This window comes from Hemibagrus wyckioides, linkage group LG19 (genome assembly GCF_019097595.1).
Source record: "Hemibagrus wyckioides isolate EC202008001 linkage group LG19, SWU_Hwy_1.0, whole genome shotgun sequence".
In the NCBI taxonomy this organism is placed as follows: Eukaryota; Metazoa; Chordata; class Actinopteri; order Siluriformes; family Bagridae; genus Hemibagrus; species Hemibagrus wyckioides.
Window position 1 is genome coordinate 10,733,137 of NC_080728.1, and position 20,142 is coordinate 10,753,278.

At 40.4% G+C, this 20,142-nt stretch overlaps 2 protein-coding genes across 5 annotated transcripts; one reads left to right on the plus strand and one right to left on the minus strand.

The window, feature by feature from the left end:
• Window positions 1-1,103: 1,103 nt before the first annotated feature.
• On the minus strand, window positions 1,104-8,668 carry LOC131370151 (zinc finger protein 23-like). Of its 2 annotated transcripts, none has more exons than XM_058417272.1 (9): window positions 7,625-7,773; window positions 6,418-6,620; window positions 5,448-5,540; window positions 5,224-5,319; window positions 4,198-4,308; window positions 3,980-4,100; window positions 3,337-3,880; window positions 3,207-3,235; window positions 1,104-2,784 (listed from the first exon to the last, which is right to left on the minus strand). In XM_058417272.1, the coding sequence occupies exons 1-9, from the start codon at window positions 7,707-7,709 to the stop codon at window positions 1,550-1,552; spliced, it is 2,517 nt and encodes an 838-aa protein (XP_058273255.1). In that variant the 5' UTR covers window positions 7,710-7,773; the 3' UTR covers window positions 1,104-1,549. The 2 variants fall into 2 exon arrangements, with proteins under 2 accessions (XP_058273255.1, XP_058273256.1); XM_058417273.1 differs by lacking the exon at window positions 7,625-7,773 and adding an exon at window positions 8,511-8,668 and having other exon boundaries at window positions 1,105-2,784.
• Window positions 7,774-20,141, plus strand: LOC131370150 (zinc finger protein 493-like). Of its 3 annotated transcripts, XM_058417269.1 has the most exons (11): window positions 7,774-7,884; window positions 11,532-11,717; window positions 11,814-12,007; window positions 12,942-13,046; window positions 13,286-13,381; window positions 13,546-13,656; window positions 14,514-14,634; window positions 14,815-15,466; window positions 15,941-15,952; window positions 16,499-16,554; window positions 17,290-20,141. In XM_058417269.1, exons 2-11 carry the CDS (start codon window positions 11,699-11,701, stop codon window positions 19,299-19,301), a joined length of 3,378 nt encoding a protein of 1,125 aa, XP_058273252.1. In that variant the 5' UTR covers window positions 7,774-7,884; window positions 11,532-11,698; the 3' UTR covers window positions 19,302-20,141. The 3 variants fall into 3 exon arrangements, with proteins under 3 accessions (XP_058273252.1, XP_058273253.1, XP_058273254.1); XM_058417270.1 differs by lacking the exon at window positions 15,941-15,952 and having other exon boundaries at window positions 17,290-20,140; XM_058417271.1 differs by lacking the exons at window positions 7,774-7,884; window positions 11,532-11,717; window positions 11,814-12,007 and having other exon boundaries at window positions 12,964-13,046; window positions 13,290-13,381; window positions 17,290-20,140.
• Window position 20,142: the final 1 nt, after the last annotated feature.

Sequence of the window (20,142 nt, forward strand, 5' to 3'; positions counted from 1 at the left end):
TAAACAATATATGTTCACTATGGGAAATAAACCATCACTTATTAACAGCATCATCCTGAGATAAAAGTTACCACACAGGGCTCATAATCTCTATACTCAACTAATAAAATTTGCTGAATTACTCTCTCTCCCTCTCTCAGTGCCAGTCCCAAGCAGGATAGAATGGGAGGGCTATGTCAGGAAGGACATCAGGCATGAAACTTGTGACAAAATGCAGATCGGATGATCCACTGTGGTGACCTCGAACAGAGAGCAGCTGAAGGTCAGCAACAACACTCACTTCATAACTTCCCAGTTGGCAAAGATGGTAATGACCAGCTCATCCTGCCAGATGATCAGCTTTTGACAGATCAGCAAGCTGAACAAAATAAAATGAATAAAATCATTTTGTGGAGAAAGCATTTTGAGTACTCATAAGCAAAAAATGTTAACTTTTTTTGGTTATTTTATGCATAGTTTACAATACCTGTACCGGCTCAGGTTTACAGCTAGTGGCAGAATACATGAACAAACTGACCAGCTCACCTTCTAACTGTAACTGGTGCTTTAACCGAGGTAAAGCAGAACTGTGGTTCTCTCACTCTCTCTTTCTTTCTTTGGGACACAAAAGTTCATCAGCTTTAGTGGCCTAGATTGGTCCTTCTTCCAGTCCACATGAGCCTTGATATAGCAACAATTTATAGTAACTTATAGTGCTTCTGTAAATATGGACTTGAAATAGTCAAATCATTGTTATTGATGGACATTTCTGTTCAGGTAGAAGCAGCGAGGAATTTGAAAAATATGGACAATATGACAATACAATACATTTTGCATAGTTTTGCATAATTTGATGTCTTCACTTGCTGCACAAATAAAAAATCGAATCTGAATTTTACCAAAAACAGATATATATTGTTTTCATTTATATTGCACTGCAATTCAAGGCTTAGCGTTTAAAATCTACGACCTTCATCTGGGATTGTTTTGATTGTCCACCATAACAAATATATCAGTCTAAATAAGAATGACCTCAGGAATAACAATCATTATCAATACACTTTCTTCCTTTTTTGTTTTAATAAAAAAATGACAAAAATCTTACATATTATTAACCACCAGATTGAAAATCAACCTGAAATTTATATCCAGGTTTATGATAATAGAAGAAAAAGATTAATGTTAACCTAAATCTAAAATTTACAATGCATACATTTTCAATTAATTCAAAAAAAAAAAAAAAAGCTGACAAAACATAAATGAAAATGATTGAAATCATTCTATCAAAATTCTATACACTTTTGGTCATTTTAACTATTTTTCCATCTCTTTTCCATCTAGCTGTATTTATAGCACCATCTTTCAAATCTCTTATTCCTGAGACAGGTTAACAGATATTCACACACACACAGTATTTTGATAAACTAGAAGGCCAACATTTATTGGTTAATTATATCTGCATTTGGTCAAACAAAACATATAAGCAATGTGCTTTTGAAACTTTGCACTGGAATGTCCTTATGTAAAGTATGTACTTCTGTATGACATACGGTCATTCAGACTGATGTTACTAATGGCCAGCACCATGGCTCTGCATGTGTCTGTTCAAGTGTGTGCGACGTGTGTAGCTCTTTTGGCAGATAGTACAGGGGAAGGGCTTCACTCCTGAGTGAGTATACATGTGTTTATTCCAGTCGTATCGCCGTATGAAGGTCTTGTTACACTGAGTGCAGGAGTACGGGCGCTCTCCCGTGTGGACGCGCTTGTGAGCCGTCAGGTGGCTCGACACCACGAATCTTTTATCGCAAATGCTGCAGCAGTATGGCTTCTCACCAGTGTGACTACGCTCATGCACCTGCAGCTCTCCAGCAGAGATGAAGCCTTTTCCGCAATGACGGCACAAGTAGGGCTTCTCGCCAGTATGGATCCGTACATGGATGTTCAGGTTGCCCAGCAGTGAGAAGCATTTCCCGCAGTGAGGGCACATGTGTGGCCGCTCGCCCGAGTGACACCTCATGTGTGATTTCAGCTGGACCTTGCTGAAGAAGCGCTTGCCGCACTGCGTGCAGAGGTATGGCTTGTCTCCCGTGTGATTTGAGAGATGCGCGAGCAGACTGTGGTGCAGAGCGAAGCACTTCCCACACTGGTCGCACTGATGCGGTCTGTACTCGGGGTGAGTTTTCAGGTGCACTCTCAAATCGCTGAGCAGGACGAACGACTCGTCGCAGAAACGGCACTTCCCCGGTTCACGCTCCTTCCGAGAAGGCTGCTTGGATTTATCTGTATGGACCCTCTGGTGCAGCACTCTGCCTCGATATGAGCCAAAAGTCATGTCACATTTGTCACAGGTGTAAATGCCGTTTACTGCAGGACCCATGTGCTCTCGTCTGTGTGCCACTAAGCCTGTGAGACTCTGGAACACCTTCCCACACTCTGGGCATTTGTGTGTGCAGACCACCTTGTGGGCCTGCTGGTGTTTGTACCAGTTTGACAGAGATCTGAAGGCTGCCCCACACTTGATGCATTTGTACGTCCTCATACGACAGCCTCTCTGCCGGTGCAGAGCCAGGAGTTTCGAATCTCTGAAAATTTGCCCACATTCACAACACTTGATAGATGCTGCAAGTCGGTGACTCTCCTGGTGTTTGTGGAGCTCAGAGCGGTAAGCAAAACGCTTGCCACACTTCAGACACTTGTGTAAAAGCCTGCCAAAAAGGTAAGAACTCTTAATAGGTATCTTTGGGGAGTCGGCTGCCAGTGGAGTTCTGGGAGATTGCTCTGACCCTGGTGCTTCATCAGTTACCTCTGCAAAACACAAGGGAGGGCTTAGAACAAAACTTCAGCTTGAAAAACACAAATGAAACTGGCACAAACATTCTCAACATGGGGTGATGTGATACGGCCTGACCCAGATCACTAGAATAAAACGTTGTCAATCTTCTAGCCAGTGTTGGTGCTTGTGCTTAGATTTACTGAGATTTCTGTTCTTTATTTAACCATAAACATCTATACAATTCATGCACTTTAGCTTTAATGCTAATGTTAGTATAACCTTAAATAAAAGTGCTGCTAATGGCTAATTTTAAAACATCTACATTTTAACACTGCCGTTTGGGTTGTATAAAAGAATTCAATGCTGCAAATATTACAGAGACTGAAAAGGTCCCTGTCTGCATTTTATGAATATTAAAATGGCAGTTACTGCACAACAATACACCAGTACCCACCTCCTGGAGTGGCTTCCTCCAAAAGAGTCCTACAAAAAGAAAGACATTACGCTGAATATTGATAATAAAATATATACATATATATTGAAAAGAAAAAAAATAAAAGTGGCTTAGATTTTCGGTGACTTACTGCTGCGGATCACATTGGTCAGCTCCATCCTCATCACTCCCTCGGTTTGCTGCAGAGTGTGAAACCTCCAGTGGTTGAGTGATCTTTGTGTGTGCAACTCTGGGAATCACTGTTTGCTGTTCAGCTGCAATATCTTCTACTGCAGGGACTGCTTCAGATATGCCATCTGTTGTTTCATCTGTTTCATTAGTAGTCTTCAATTCTGAGTCAATCCCTGGCACCCCTGTGCTCTGCAGACCCCCGGCCACCTCGGCTGACAAGTCGCTCTCCTTTTCCAAATGTTTAATAGCCTCCTTGATCTCTCTCTCAAAGGTCTGTCTCTCAGAATCTTCCTCCATTGCACCATCGTTGGCTCTTACGTATTCTGCAGCTACAGTTCCATCAAGACCTGAACTGACATCTTCATCCTGGACAACATCTTCTGGGGCACTCTCCCTGTCCTCGTCCTGAGGCTCCTGGGAGGGAGGCTGCGTTTGGGTGGTTATCACCATGTCGGTTAGGGACAACGAGGAGAGGATTCTGTCTTCCACGATCGATGGGAGTGCTAAAAAGGTAAATACAGAGAGCATTAATGATTTATAAGACATTAAAGAATGACAAGTGAAGAATGTGTGTTAATTGTAACAGACAGAATAAACCTTACCGTTATCTTCCAACGTCCCACAAATGCCAATTTGCATCAAAGGTAATAAACTCTCCGTCCTACACACAGACTCCAGGTACTCGTTCCACTCCCAGGGGCAGGCACTGAGCCAAGATGAAGTCTGGAATAAAAATACCATAGGTTTCGCACATTTGAAGCATGACAGCAATGTGGTGTACTGCACAAATCTACAGTGAAGCTTGTGAACATGGTCCTACCTGTTTGAAGCTGGGTACTGGCAGCAGCTGTTCCAGTCTCGAGAGAAAATGGCCAACCAGGACTTGCAGTGCTTGATCAAATTCTGGACCATACTCGTGTGGGAAAACCTCCTAGAACACACATGATATAATACAGTACATTGAATGAGTTTCTATACTACACTGGCGTCACATATAGTGAATAACTAGTCTAGAGCAGTGGTGTGCATCGGGACACACAACACAAATGGAATCTTTTTACATTCAAGTGGGTGTGAGCAAGTGAATATGTATGAGTGTGAGTGTGCAGTCACACCACTCACTGCAACAGATAACTTTCCAGATCCTGGTGAACCATGCAATGTACCATGTGTTAGTTGGTTACCCGGCATTGGCATATGATTTACAGGTTAAATACAACACTAAGGTCAACCTTACATAATGTGTTTCTCGTATGAGAAAAACAATAATTAGAAGAGCTGTATAGATAATTGTGTGTCTTAAAACAGATCCCTCACAGGGCAAGAGATATACAGCTAAAATATATACAGCTACAATTGTATGCATGTTTCAGCTAGTTTTAATTTTAAAGCAAACATTAGATACTAATTTAGCAATTTACAAATGAACAAATGATCAGGTCATTTATGGGCCTCTAATTCCTCCAGCGCAAAGAAAACAAAGACCATACGGGTCAAATGTCAGCAGCAAGGCACCAGCAATCTGTTATGTACCATCACTCACCTTAGTATCTTTGTAAAAAAATTTTGTAATAAAAATTTGTAGCCAGAAAATAAAAGAATCCAAGAGACCCACTGAGAATAAATAGTGCTATATTTTGCTTCCTTATCTTTCTTAGACAAAAAAAATACTCAAACATCATGTGTTACTTTGTATAAATGACCAAAGACAATCTTATGAACATATCTAGATCACAACTAGATCCCCTAACAGGGTACGTGAATCGTTATGTAAATGTGTTTGTTTTCTTGCCACACAGAATTGCTGTAACTGTTCTGTTCATAATCAAGCGTGACATGCACTGACCTGAAAGAAGTATTCCTTTTTGGCAGGATCTTCCAGCAGACCCAGGACAAGTGTTAAAAGGTTTGCCTGCAAGATGTCTGCCTCTGTATCAATTCCCTGAGAAGGCAAAAAGCATTTTATTAATAGGAGTAGAACAAACAATATTGCCAAGCAACATTACTCAGTCATCACAATAAGTTAAGCTACAGCTAAACAACTTATACATTTTTTCAAAACCTGCTAACCTTTGATGAATGAGAGGATTGAATCCTCTGGATATGCGACTTTACTGTCTCAAGGTCTGCTGGCAATTCACCTCGGCACATCTCAAGAATCATCTGAGGGGAAAAAAAAAAGGCAGTACATAGAAAATCAGTCTCTTCTTGAACACCATGCCCCAGTTACACTAATATTGCCAAAAGTTTTGGGAGACCCCCACAAATCATTGAATTCAGGTGTTTTTTGACCCCTTAGTTCCAGTGAAAGGAACTCTTAATGCTTCAGCATACCAAGACATTTTGGACAATTTCATGCTCCCAACTTTGTGGGAACAGTTTGGGGATGACCCCTTCCTGTTCCAACATGACTGCACACCAGTGCACAAAGCAAGGTCCATAAAAGTTATGGATGAGTGAGTTTGGTGTGGAGGAACTTCACAAAGTTCTGACCTCACCTTTGGGATGAATTAGAGCGGAGACTGTGAGCCAGACCTTCTCGTCCAACATCAGTGCCTGACCTCACAAATGACACAACCTCACAAACAACTCCATATTACATTCATGTGTATGTAAAGGCAGATGTCCCAATTTTGGCCTGACTTGCAGTCTCCGCTCTAATTCATACCAAAGTTGTTTTATCAGGTTGAGGTCAGGACTCTGAGCAGGCCACTCAAGTTCCTCAACACCAAACTCACTTATCCATGTCTTTATGGACCTAGGTTAGACCAGTGGTTCTAAAAGTGGGGTCAACAAAAAAAAGTGTTATATTTGTTGTTTTGCTACAGTGTAATTACACTACATCTATTAGTGAGTTCTTATTATTAATGATCTATATTGCCACAAGTGTTGGGACACCCCTTCCAAATCATTAAATTCCGGTGAATTCAACATCTGAATTCAATGATTTGGATGAGTGTCCCAAAACTTTTTGGCAATATAGTGTATGTCCCTTTTCTGTGCAATGATCTATACTCTTATGGTGTCCGTCTCTGCTCACCTTTGCTCTGAGACCCATTACCAGTGTGGCCTTCTGTCTGCTGGTCAACACCTCTGGAACAAGCCTTGTAACTAAAGAGACAAATTCCTCTAGTTTTCCATAATGCTCCAGATGTTGCTGTTGGGCAATTTTCCACATAAAGGCAGACATGAGCCGTAGAGGTGGAACCAGTAAGCGCAGTGAGGAAATTGGTGGGACAGAACCTTAGGAGAGAACAAAACAAAATGTATAAGGCATACTTGTAAAGGAATGTTATTGCCCCCACAAGGTTGTGTTCTGATATGACACTATGGACCCCAAACACCACCACGTGTTTTTTTTTTTGTGTGTGTATTCATCTGTCCCAACAAAAGCATTAACTAAATATCTGTATAGATTAAACTAGGGAGATTATCACGCGCCATAATCTCGCGATAACACACGCAGTTACATTGATAACCTTCCTACTACTTCTAACTAACGTTTTATTATAAAAGATAAGAGGTTACATAGATTAAATACATTCCACATGTTTAATACATCTAAATAGGCAGTACTTGGTAACCATTGTGTCTTCCAAAGATACTGACCCAGGCGTTTCACTATAGCTGTTTCCCATAGAAATACGCATGCGCAGACTGTCCGAGATTAAAAGCGCGTAAAAACGCCTTATTTAACACGCCTATAACCGAAGAATCCCGCCTGCTTATTTATGATTGGATAAATTACAGGTTCGTATTAAAGAGCAGCTCGCTGATTGGACGACACAGGGCGGCGGGATACCGGATGGCAGAAGTAACAGGTTAAAAAGTAAAAACAAATTATTACGAGAACTGTACATTTTAACACAACTTTGGTTACTCGTATCGTTAAGCATGTGATTTTTTAAACGGACTGCATTCCCACTGACAGACAGTTAACACTACTGATCAAAACTCGCCGCCAAATTTAGGACGTTTGTCCATACTGCAGATTTGGCCACATTGTCCGATTATGTAGAAGAACACAGGAGAATTACTGAAATGTACGAACATAGATTTAATGGATAGTGATCAACCTCATAATAAAAAGAAATAATGAAAAGTTAATGATCGCGACTGCCCGTTACAAGAAAAGTTAGAGTACTTAATACTAAAGCCGTAGTGTTTTAATCAAAGTTTAAAAAGAGGTATAATACTCATAAACGTTAGTAAAAACATGCTTAAATGGAGCAAAAATGTAGTTTTACCCATTATGCGCTCCAATAATTTAGGTGAACTTTTTCTCCTGAAAGCGGTCGCTCGTTGCCGTACTAGTAGACACCAAATGCGCATGCGCGGACACTATACCAAGCGCGCTACACTTACGATATTTCCTACCCGTATTTTGGTAAACAAGTCTTCCTGCGCTAAGATTGGCTATAACTCTCACACTCACACTCCATCAGCCAATCATAATGATGTACTGCAAAAGAACCCGAGCGCGAAGGAGGAACTTGTCAGAAAACGGGTGAGATCCGATAACGTCGGTAAAAAAATAACTATTTTTTAATGCGCCAGAATTATGTAACGTATCATTATTACATTATTTCATATGTTAGGCTAATAGAAAAGTTAACGCAAGCTTTATATGATACCAAAACAAACGGAGAGCACAACGTTCAAAGATGTAGGCCCTGTCTCAAACCATTCCCTCGCCACTTCGCCTTCGCTACAAGGGACACTACTTTTTTAGGTTTCACCGCCAAAAGAACCGAGCGATAAAGTGATTTTAGCAACGAAAGATTTGAGAAGCGCCTCTGCCCCGCGCTCTGCTCCTCTCTCCTTTAGTGCAGAAAACAGGAAGGATTTTGTATCCAAGTATCCGTCTGCTAGTTCATTAGCGCTTTTCTTGTAACGATTTCTCGGATAATCGTGAACGTGAGTTAATAGCTGCAAACAGTGGTTTAGTATCAATGCAACGGAATAGGAACATAAATGACCAAACACTGCCTCGATCAACACCACTAGCTTATCTGCTAGCTAACTGACCGTCAAGTGTGCTACCAACGCACTACTGGATTTATAAACGTCCTGCTTACACTGCCGCCATATACGACACGTCTATAGCTCTTCGAAGAAAAGAATAACTCATACCCATCATGATGATGAAGAACAGCCGCTGAGTTTCTGCTTCAATGTCCTGTTTTACTAGCTGTCGTTGGTTGCAGTAGATTGTTGTACGGCCAAGAGATGATACTGCGCATGCGCCCTGGGGCACCAAGTAGCACACTTCCTAACGTAGGGAGCGGAATTTGTGATTCGACTACAAAATGGCGGACTCCGAGAGCAGCACACTATATAGTGAATAGGGTGTGGTTTCGGACGTAGCCACAAGACAATATGGCGAATGCAGCCAAGGGCGAAGGCGGAGTGTGCTGCAACCACTTTTGAGACAAGGCCTCAAATTTTGGTGCAGAAAAAAAAGTGATTTTATACTTGCTAGATGATGAATAACTGTGTAAAATTATATGCTGTGTTCTTTTGTGCATGTGTGTGAGAGCTTAACATTTTCTTGGATATTGTAAACCAGGTAAAGTGTAAAGAAACAGATTTGTCAATAAAGATGTTGATCTTTACACAGATCTGTTGTGAGGCCGTTTAAAAGAATACTTCAGAATTGTATTTGTTGTTCTGATGAGATATCTCTACAGTATATATTATTATTTGCTTAATAATCTAATTTTTTTCCTTCAATTTTGTTTACTTAAATAAATAAAGGATGTGGTAGCTCAGTGGTTAAGGAGTTGGAAGACCGGAAGCCGGTGTGGGGCCCCTGAGCAAGGCCCTTAACCCTCAACAGCTCAGTTGTATAAATCAGATAAATGTAACTTGCTCTGGATAAGAGTATGAGATTATGTGATGCATTTCACAATAACAAGATTGTTTTGTTTGATACTTTGCATAGAAATAGACCAAATGACACTGACTAGCATCCCTGTTATAGGCATGAAAACAATAAGGACATTCACATGAATCATTTCTAATATTTTTTAAATGCCTTGCATTCTGGATGGCACAGAGGTGCAGAGTTGCTGCCTCACAGCACCAGCGTTCTGTCTTGAGCTGTCAAGGTGTGGTTAGGATGGGAGCTTAGTGGTTAAGGTGTTGATCGGAAGATTGAGTTTGAATCCCAGGTCCACCAAGCTGCCACTTCTGGGCCCTTAAGCAAAGCCCTTAACCTTCAATTGCTAAGTTGTATAAAAATCAGATAAAATGTAAGTTGCTCTGGATAACGGTGTCTGCCAAATGTAAGAAAAGTAAATGTACCAGGTGGACTGGTTATGCTTAAGGGCCCTAGGTTTGAATATGTGTATAAATGTGGGGGTCCTAGTGTTTCTGGCATAGACTCCAAAGCCACCCTGACTCGGGCAAGGCAACCTCTAAAGATGAATGAATGTAAACAAATTAAACAGCTGTTATTTCCAGTGAAATAATTTGATTGGAGCATTCCAAGGGTATTTAACTATTCATACCTATTATTTAATTATTTACCTATTTTAGTGATGGAGCAAAAATTAAATATTAGGCTAAATTGTGACCTAAATATCAGTCAGTATTACTTTCTGTATTACTCATTTTTATTTTCTATGGATATCAGCATTCAGCACAGCTGTGATTACCTGTGATCCAAATTATTGGCATGCTGATATTAAGTATAACAATACTCTCACTCAGGCAATGTTGCATGAATGATTTAAAATTTGAGCTGTAGAAACAGGGGATGTGGTAGCTTAGCGGTTAAGGAGTTAGATTACTGATGGGAAGGCTGTCAGGTCCACCAAGCTGCCACTGCTGGGCCCCTGAGCAAGGCCCTTAACCCTCAATTGCTCAGTTGTAGAAAAGGAGATAAACTGTAAGTCGAATGTAAGATATAATCTGAATGAGAAATGTTTGTAAGAATGAAAGCATTTTGTGTCAATGCAATTACAGGTTATGACACAAAGAGTGGTGTTGAGTTCAAGAAAAGAACTAAAAGAAAAATTGCTTTTGGGGAAATTCTGTGAGTGGATATAGAAGCGTGAATTGACTGAATATGAATTGAAAATATATATTTTGGATAATTGTCACGATTTGTACTGCTCATGTGCGGAAATGCGTCCGTATACTACTGAATACTGCTGTCAGTACTATAATGATATAATAATAAATTAAAGGAAGTTTCGTATAAACATGTATTGGAAGGTTTTAAACTTAATATTGACTACTCCTGTGAATTGTGTAGTAATGAAATAAAGAAACAATTTGTCATTTATTTTTTCATCGCATTTGTACAAAGATATTTTGGGTTGATGTCGAGAATTTCATTACAAGAAAACGTAATACACTTGTTAAACTGGGTGGGTCTGATATAATGATATATGTTAATGGTTATGGGATAGAAAAGGATAAAGCATCCATTGTCTATACCTGCTTATTCCTAATTAGGGTCACGGGGGTCTGCTGGAGCCTATCCCAGTGCACATAGGGCGAAAGGCAGGGGTACACCCTGGACAGGTCACCAGTCCATCGTAGGGTCACACATAGAGACAGACAACCACACACCTATGGGCAATTTAGAATTACCAATCAAGCTGATGTACATGTTTTTGGACTGTGGGAGGAAACCAGAGTAAACCCACATAGACATGGGGAGAATATGCAAACCCCACACTGAAAGGCCCCTGCCTGTTCGAACCTGGGACGCAAACCCAGGACCCTCTTGCTGTGAGGCAACGGTGCTAACCACTAAGCCACCATGCTGTCCAGGATAAAGCATATATTATTCAATTACTGGTTGTAATTGGGAAGCTTCATATACACCAAATTTATTTCATTTTATCAACGAATTTAAACAATACTACAATATGGTATATAAAAGCTCTCAGGACTTCTTATATTATCTGCAAATTTGAAATAGACAGGTAATATTTACAATGTCACCTTCATAATATTTTTCTTTATTCCTCTGGCTAAATTTTATTGTACTGACGGCATTTATATGCAATATTGTATTTCTCTTCTGTTATATATGTTCAATTATGCTATATGGTGTTGTTGCAGCTATTTCGCACATGCGCAGTAGTGACAATAATAAAACAAGTTTCAGGATGCTGATTTTTTGCTCCATACCTGCAGAGGGCGCTCGGTAACAGACTGAAACCCACAGCAAAGCATTCGAGTGTGAAACGGAGAAGCATGCAATAAACCCAGCAGAGCATTAGCTATGAATACTTTCGAAAGTGTGTTATGAGAAATTTCGACATCTGGGAAGAAGGCTGCAGTAAAAACAGACAGGAGTAAAGATGCAGGCTCAGGAAGAAGGTAAATGAGTTGTGTTTACTCCCAGTGTATATTGATCATGATTAGCTAGTCTGGATTAAAAAGTGTTGAAAGTCTCTACTGTGTGTATGTGTTTAGGTAGTGCTCTGTTCCTGCGCTGTCTGCTGTCTCCTCTCAGGCTGCTGTCTGCAGCTGGATGGCACCTGATCCAACAGGAAGCGGTAACACACTACGGCATGCTGGAGGAGTTTGTGTCTCTCATCACTGACACTCTGCCTGATCTGCTGAGTTACAGACAGAAGACTCAGCTCACCATGGGTCTCAGAGCAAAGGTGAGATAAACCTTACTGCAGGACATTCAGCAGAGGATCCTGGCGAAAAGTCATCTGTTTTCATCTTCGGTCAGTGAGCACCAGCTCACCAAAACTGCACAAACCTAGAAGTCAGTTGGTTTGATGTGTTGCATTTGGCAGACACCCTTATCCAGAGTGACGTACATTTTTGTCGCATTTTTATTGAGGGTCAAGGGCCCAGCACTGGCAGCTTGGTGGACCTGGGAACCTTTGGATTAGTAAACACCTCAACCACTAAGCTACCACATCCCCTGGTGTTGTGCATCCTGAGATGCTTTTCAGCTCACCACGGTTGTCCAGAGTGATTATTTTAGATGTTAGCCTTGTGAGTCTTTTAGCTCAAGCCAGTTTGGTCATCCAATTCTTTTTCCCGAATCCTCTGGGATAAGCTCCAAACTTCTCACAATCCTGCAGAGAATATGGGGTTCAGAAAATGGATAAATGAATGGATTGATGAAGGCCATGAAACATTTCAAAGATGTAGGCATGCACACCGGGCCAGAATTCTGTCACAGCACAAAGATGTTAAAGCAGTGATGTAAGAAGTGTGTGGTAGTTAAAGAAAAACAGAAATAGGCAAAACTTAACACAAGGATAATTTACTCAAGATTGCTACAAATATTTGCTTAAACTCCAAATAGTATAATAATAACAACAACAACCATAATAATAATAATAATAATGGATTTGATGCATTGGTATCAGGTTTGAATCTGGCTTAAAAACCTAAAGTTAGAGTTTTACATCTTTTGTTTACAAAGCACTAACATTAGATCTTTTCCTAAAAAATTCACCATATCAACAATATATTGTACAGCGGGCACTACCGTCAAAGACAATATTCAATATCTTCTGACCAAACAAAATTGTAAGTTAGTCAGTCCTGTGATCTTCTTGGTCTATCCTTTTTCAGCTTGTTCTGGAGTTATGTGCCATGGAGTCTCCGGCTGATCCAGATACAGTTCAGGCCAATTTACAGCGGATCGAGACCCTCGTTGCACTTCACAAGGAACTGGAGGTCAGACATCTGTTATTCAGACTTCATGTCATGCCATTTATTTTTATAACATCATGTGAAATGACTCTTGGAATACATTAAAGAAGTCTACACAAGTTTACACAAAATGTAGTTAATCAGCTGAAGTCCCTTTAGTGTTTTCTACAAGGGCAAGCTTCTTGTTACCAATGTAGCATTGTACAAGCTATTACATTGAATGTATGAACCATGAGTCCATAATCTGAGTTGCTCTTTTATAGGCAGGTGATACACGTGTGGAAGAATCTGGAGCAAACTTTGTGGCTCTGGTGCAGATTTTAATGAAGGATCCAGCTGAGAGAAGCGTTTTCTTTAAGGTGAGAACTGCATTATTTCAGCCTTAGCAATATTTGTGAAAGATACAGAGTCTTCTGTGTACTATTTCTATTTACTATTTAAAGTCTGTTCTATTAAAGACTTGGATACTGCTTTTTTTTAATGTGCATTTTTTAATCTCGAATTATTTATTTCCTTTTCATAGGATGTATATCCCTTGCAGTATGGCGTGAAGTTCAGTATGGCGTTACAGAAGCTGATGTGGCTGTTTCTGTCTAGACTAGTAAATGCTCTTCCACAGCCTACTCTAGAGGAGGTATGAAGACGATATAGAAGTAGTAGCGTCAAGTTTTTTAAATCATGTGTTTATTCTATTCAATTGAGTAATCAGCACTATTTAAACCATTAGCCAAGATTAAATCACATCAGCAGGGAATGAATTGTGTTGTAGAAAGCGGCATTTTTTTTAGATAAGGGCTTTATCATTTGTCTTCTTGTTAGAAAAAGAGGTGGCCTTAATAGTTCTTATTCAAAAAGTTTTTGACCCATTCCAGAGAGCTTTAGCAGTATTCTTAGGGTCATTTGTCCTGTTAGAATGCCCAGCCCCAGTCTCAAGCCTTTTACAACCATTTTGGCCAAACTCTCAACCCTGACCCATTTCCCAGTGCCTTCTAATGAAGTGTATTTGTACAACACGCAGCAACCACCACCATGTTTGAGCAGGGTTGGTCATTTCTGCCAAACATAATGCTTTTTGAATACTTAAGAAAGACAGTGTAGCTTAGACCAGTGGTTCTAAAAGTGGGGTCTGTTATTTTTGTTGTTTTGTTATAGTGTGAATACACTACAGTTATTAGTGAGTTCTTCTTATTAATGACCTAGTTGACTGAGCTCCTGAATCAAATCCAAGCTTCAATAGTTTAAGAGCACATAGCCTGTAAAAAGTGCCAACGTGGATGTATCTGTTGGTCAAAAGCTCAGGCATTATACACTCTATGGCTTTAATAAATATGCAAATATTATTGTTTCATCACTAATCATTGGAAATTTTCATCAGCAGTATACTGCACACACGTATTCATAACCTAATTCACACTCGGTTGATTAAGAAGCTGATTAAACTTGTTTGGGTTTGACAATATTCTCTGTTTTATTCTGTCTTTTTCTTCCCAGGCTGCCCATATGCTCAGCACTGCCCCTACAGTCATGGAGGAATGTGTTCAGTCTCTCTCACAACCTCAGCAAATGAGAAACATTCTTAAATATCAAAAAGAAGCCAATGCAGAAATAAAAGGTTATCATTTTTCATTTTTCTGACCTGAAACTGACCATTTCCTTTGTTGTGTCAAGATTCCATATACGGTATATAGAGAGCAGGAGAAATGTTTGTTTTCAAAAAGCTGTTACTAAGGGTTTTTTTTCCCCACATATTTAATGTTTGTATCTTTAATTCCTTTTTTTTTTTTCTTTTCAGAATTGACACAGTTGTTTTCCACCTCTCCTGATGATTGCATACTCTCCTGTCTCAGCAGTCCTCAATTAGAACAAATTCTTCTCAGAGAACAGACACCTCTAGACACTCAGTCAGAGTCAGGGCTTAATTACATCCCTTCATATTGCCAAGAGGTCCAGCTAGAGTCAGTTGTTATTGCCCAGTACATTCAGAATGACCTATCTGAGGAAAATGATGACAGCATACAGTACGATGCACAAGAATCGAAAGAATGTGATCCAGCAGACACTAACAATTCTACGGAAGAGGTCGAATCTGTGGACACTATGAACACTTTGGATGAAAGATCTGAAAAGGAAGATCTTGTCCAAGTCAGTGTTGTGGACATGGAAGCTGCTGATGCCAGAGAGGAATCCCTAACTCCTCGAGAAGAGACGGGAATAGTGAAGAATCAGACGGAGGAAGCAGAGTCGGTCAGATTGTACAAAATCAAACAGCCTTTTGTTAAACTGCACAGGCTTGATCTTTCTGATACACAACTTTCTAAGACTTTTAACCTTGGACCACGAAAACGAGGCTGTGGCCGACCAAGGAAGGATCCTCAGAATAAAACATCATGCAGTAAAAAGCAGGAAGAGAAAAATGTTATGGTTCCAGGTGCATCAATTAACAGGTATGTCTACACTAATAATAATAGTAATAATAACAATAGTAATAGTATGTAATTTATATGTCAGTTTATTTCTTTTAATTGTTTGTCCCTTTAATTTTTTGGAATATAACATATATACATATGTATATAAGTAGATTAACACAGTCTGTCTGTGTTTGCGTGTACACTGATCAGGCATAACATTAGGCCTAATATTGTGTTGGTCCTTGGCCATCCATGACCCTGTCGCCGGTTCACCACTATTCCTTCTTTGGACCACTTTTGATAGATACTGACCACAATTTGGCCCTTGTCAAACTCACTCAAATCCTTACGCTTGCCCATTTTCTCCACCCACTAGCAGGTGCTTGTAATGAGGATATAGTGTTATGCACCTGTCTGTGGGCATAATGTTATGGCTGATCAGTATGTACAACTCTGGGGGAAAAAAAAAAGAGACCACTGCAAAATAATCTTTTTTTTTTTTTCTTACAGGTTCATGTACTGGTGAGATGAACAGTTTTATTTCATTTTTTGTGAACTGCTGACAATATTTCTCCTAAATTCAAAATATAGCTATTGTTATATTGGTATATTTAAAGGAAATGACAACACATCAAAATAACCCAAGATCATGCAGTATTTGCAGAGCTTTAATAACTCAAATAAAACAAAATGCAAATTATTTGTAAGCAAATTGTGTTAATGCTTTGGCTAAATAACATTAAGAAATCAGTATTTGGTGGAATAACCCTGATTTGCATGTTTTGGCTCCATGATCTCCACCAGTTTCTCACATTGCTGTTGGGGAACTTTATACCACTCTTTTTGCAAAAAAGCAAACAGCTCAGCTTTGCTTGATGGTTTGTGACCATCCATCTTCCTCTTGATGACATTCCAGAGGTTTTCAATAGGGTTCAAATCTGGAGATTGGGCAGTGGTCTCTTTTTTTTTTCAGAGCTGTATATAGTGTGTATGTAATATAAAATTGTAAATTATAAAACTGTATATAGTGTGTATGTAATATAAAATTGTATTTGTTTTGTTTTCTAGGCCAATAGGACTCAAAAATGGCATCTCCAGCATTGTTCCAAAGTTAAAGAAGAAATGTAAGTATTTAGTCACTTTTCATGCTTATATGTACTAAACCATTAGGTCATAACTTTTTTGCCATGCAGTTCTGATAAGCTAATTTGAGCTTACTACCAAAGCACTTTTATGTTATTAAAAAGGGTGGCTCAAATAACATGCACATTGTAACCGTACTAATTTTGCTACTTACATAATCTTGCCCAATGTACCAGCTAGCCTGTCTGTCAAGAGCTATGAACAACAAAGATAAGAATGATTTCTATTTCTGGAATGAGATTACAACATGTGCTGACAGTTTAGGAAAAAAATGTCTAGAGTGAAAGCAGCCTGAGCACTGGAGAAGGTTTCACTTATACAGAGATGCTGTTAAATCCTCCTGTGCTTTTCAGTTTAAACTCAATTCATTAGGTAAAATACATAAAGCCACCAAGCAAGTAAATGCTTCAAGGTTCTTGCCTCATGACTTGCTCAGAAAATCTTAAATTCAGACTCAACTGTAGACCTGAAACTAAATCTAGCCTATTTGTTTTATGGCTACATGCATTTTCACTCGTTTTTAATTCTTGTGCTAACAAATTGACATGCCAAATGAACATTTGTGTGCTTGGCTGACAAGAGGTAAAGACTTTCAATGATCTATGAGTCACAAATAAAGGGGTTATGATGAATACAAACCTGGTGATTTGTCCATCTCTGCACTGTACTGTTACTAAGTCCAATATTTGTGTTTCTTACCTTTGCATTTTTCCTAGATACAGTAGTGAAAAAGGCACCTGGGCAATATGCCTGCTCTCTGTGCTCCTTCCAGGATGGTGAGGAGATCCAGCTGCACCACCACCTCATCGTTCACCATCCAGAAGAATACAAGCGGCTTTATGTGTCTAAAGAAGAAACGACACCTCAGGACATCGTGAGCACACCTCATCACTCAGAAAACCAGAGTAGCCCTGTCAGTAAGGTTCGGTCCTACAGAGGAGTACCGGTCTGTAAAACATGCCCCACTTGCGGCAAGACGTTCAGTCGAAGCTCGGATATGAGAAGACATCAGGTGTCTCATACAGTCGATCGTCCTTTTCTGTGCCGGAATTGTGGTAAGACCTTCAGGTACACTTTTGATTTGAGGAGACATCAGCAGCGTGTCTGTGCACCTAAAGATTACGTGGTGGTGTACCGGAGAAAGGTCGCAGTCACAGAGGATGGAAGTGAAAACATTGAGGTAAATGAAGCAACATGTCAGGATCTCTACAACTCTAGTGAGAAAACAGAAAGTTCAGATCCAGTTATAAGTCCTGGCTCTGGAATTCAGCCCAGCTCTGTGATGTTCATGAGTGATGTATCAGAGCCCACACATGGTCCAAGCTCAATCCCGGTCAACTGGCACTCAAGATGCCTCTTGAGATCCCCTTCATCCATCCACCCTCATAAATGCTCTCACTGTGGTGAAGGCTTCAAGTATTCCTACAACCTCCAAAAACATGAGGATGTTTGTGAAGGGAAAAATCAGTGCACAAGTTCAGTACAGTGTCTTTCCACAGAGCAAGAGTCTGACGCAGCTGAACCTGGGACTGGTGTTTCTGCAGATGCTTTACATCAAGAATCTGTGTGTATGGATGAGCAAGAACAACAGGGGAATGCGGCTCAATCCATGAAGAGCAATTCGTTTCTCACCTGCAGTCGGTGTGAGAAGAATTGTAAAGATGCGGGAACACTAATAAAGCACAAGCAGATTTGTGGAAGCTGTGAGCGATGCTTCAAGTGTGTGAAATGTGATGCTTTGTTCAATACACTGCTTGAGATTCAGAAGCATGTGCACATTCATTGGGGAGAAGATCTGCTGCAGTGTTCTCAGTGTGGTAAATACTGCCTGAGCCAAAGTGAACTAGCAAGGCATACTTTGGCGCATGAGAAGGAGAGCAAGCATCCCTGTACTTTGTGCTCTGAGACTCTCGAGCGGCTCGACTCGCTGAGGGAGCACTACCTCAAGGTCCATAATTTCAAAGGACCCTACCAGTGTTCCAAGTGCGCCAAAAGTCACACGGACCTCAAGGCTTTAGTTAAACACATGAAGACACATAGCGAGGAGCGGCCTTACCAGTGTTCTTATTGCTCGAAGAGCTTTAAACAGCGCAGTGCACTCACTGTACATGCAAAAATTCACACCGGGGACAAGGCTTTCCTGTGCGAGGAGTGTGGGAAACGCTTCAACAGCAACATCAGTCTGCAGAGGCACTCAGTGTCTCACAAATCAGAAAGACCATATACATGCTCTCAGTGCAAGAATCGCTTTAAAACCCGTCACGCTCTCCAGAGTCATTCGCTAAAGCATACGACAGGAGCGAGCATTCCCTGCGAGTTCTGCGGGAAGATGTTCTTCCGAGCGTCCACACTACACAGACATCGCCGGACCCACACGGGAGAGAGGCCATACAGCTGCCCTAAATGCGCCAAGACGTTCCTGACCAAGGGCGAGGTTGCGAAACACATGCGCTATCATACGGGAGAGCGACCTTTCCGCTGTACGCTCTGCTCCAAGACCTTCACACAGACATGCTATTTGAGCGTCCACATGCGAATACACACGGGAGAGCGGCCTTACAACTGCAGCATTTGTAAAAGAGGTTTTGTTTGCAATACACACTTGAAAAGACACATGCTGGTGCATACGCAGGAAAGGCCGTTCAAATGTGGCTGTGGAAAATCTTTTAATCAGGCACATACTTTAAAAGTGCATCAGAAAAGCCAGTGTCTCTCACCAAAGAAATAGTTTTCAATTGGGTTCTGATTCTTCCTTCACAGATACACTAAGCCCTTTAAAGACCTACAGCCATACATTATACCTCTAGGGTTGTTGCCTGGTTTTCTTTATATCTTAATTATGTTTTAATGCAGATCCTTCAAGGAGCAGAGAAAATTTATTAGTCCTCATGATACACTATATTGCCAAAAGTTTTGGGACACCCCTCCAAATCGTTGAATTCAGGGGTTGGGCTTGGTTCCTTAGTTCCAGTGGAAGGTATTCTTAATGCTTCATAATACCAAGACATTTTGGACAATTTCATGCTCCCAACTTTGTGGGAACAGTTTGGGGATGACCCCTTCCTGTTCCAACATGACTGTACACCAGTGCACAAAGCAAGGTCCATAAAGACATGGATGAGTGAGTTTGGTGTGGAGGAACATGACTGGTCCTGACCCCAACCTTATAGAACACCTTTGGGATGAATTAGAGTGAAGACAGTGACTCAATATAGGCCAAGCCCAACCCCTGATAAACAACACCTAAATTCAATGATTTGGAGGGGTGTCCCAAAACCTTTGGCAGTATAGTGTGACTTGAGAAGTTGAAATGCAATTCATAAATACAATTTTTACTTCTTAGTGTTGAGGGGAGGAACTACAACCTTTAATTTTATAGCATTTTATATTGGTTCACTTGCTCCCCCCAAAATATGATGTTTCATATTACATCTACTACCAGGACTGTAATGTAATTACATAAAGACTGCATCATACAGCTTATCTGAGTTTCGTTACCACAGTATTCCCTACCTGTGAAAATAAATATTGATATGAAAGTTGTACTGAATGACAAATAAAACCTTTAT

Bases quoted from the DNA above. Each gene is read 5' to 3' on its own strand.
- LOC131370151 (XM_058417272.1), bottom strand. From the start codon at position 7,709: ATGCGCATTTGGTGTCTACTAGTACGGCAACGAGCGACCGCTTTCAGG. The intron at 6,621-7,624 runs GTAAAACTACAT...TTCTCTCCTAAG, and splicing joins ATTATTGGAGCGCATAATGG to GTTCTGTCCCACCAATTTCC. The intron at 5,320-5,447 runs GTTAGCAGGTTT...TTGCCTTCTCAG, and splicing joins AATCCTCTCATTCATCAAAG to GGAATTGATACAGAGGCAGA.
- LOC131370150 (XM_058417269.1), top strand. The intron at 13,047-13,285 runs GTCAGACATCTG...GCTCTTTTATAG, and splicing joins CACTTCACAAGGAACTGGAG to GCAGGTGATACACGTGTGGA. The intron at 14,635-14,814 runs GTTATCATTTTT...TTTTCTTTTCAG, and splicing joins AGCCAATGCAGAAATAAAAG to AATTGACACAGTTGTTTTCC.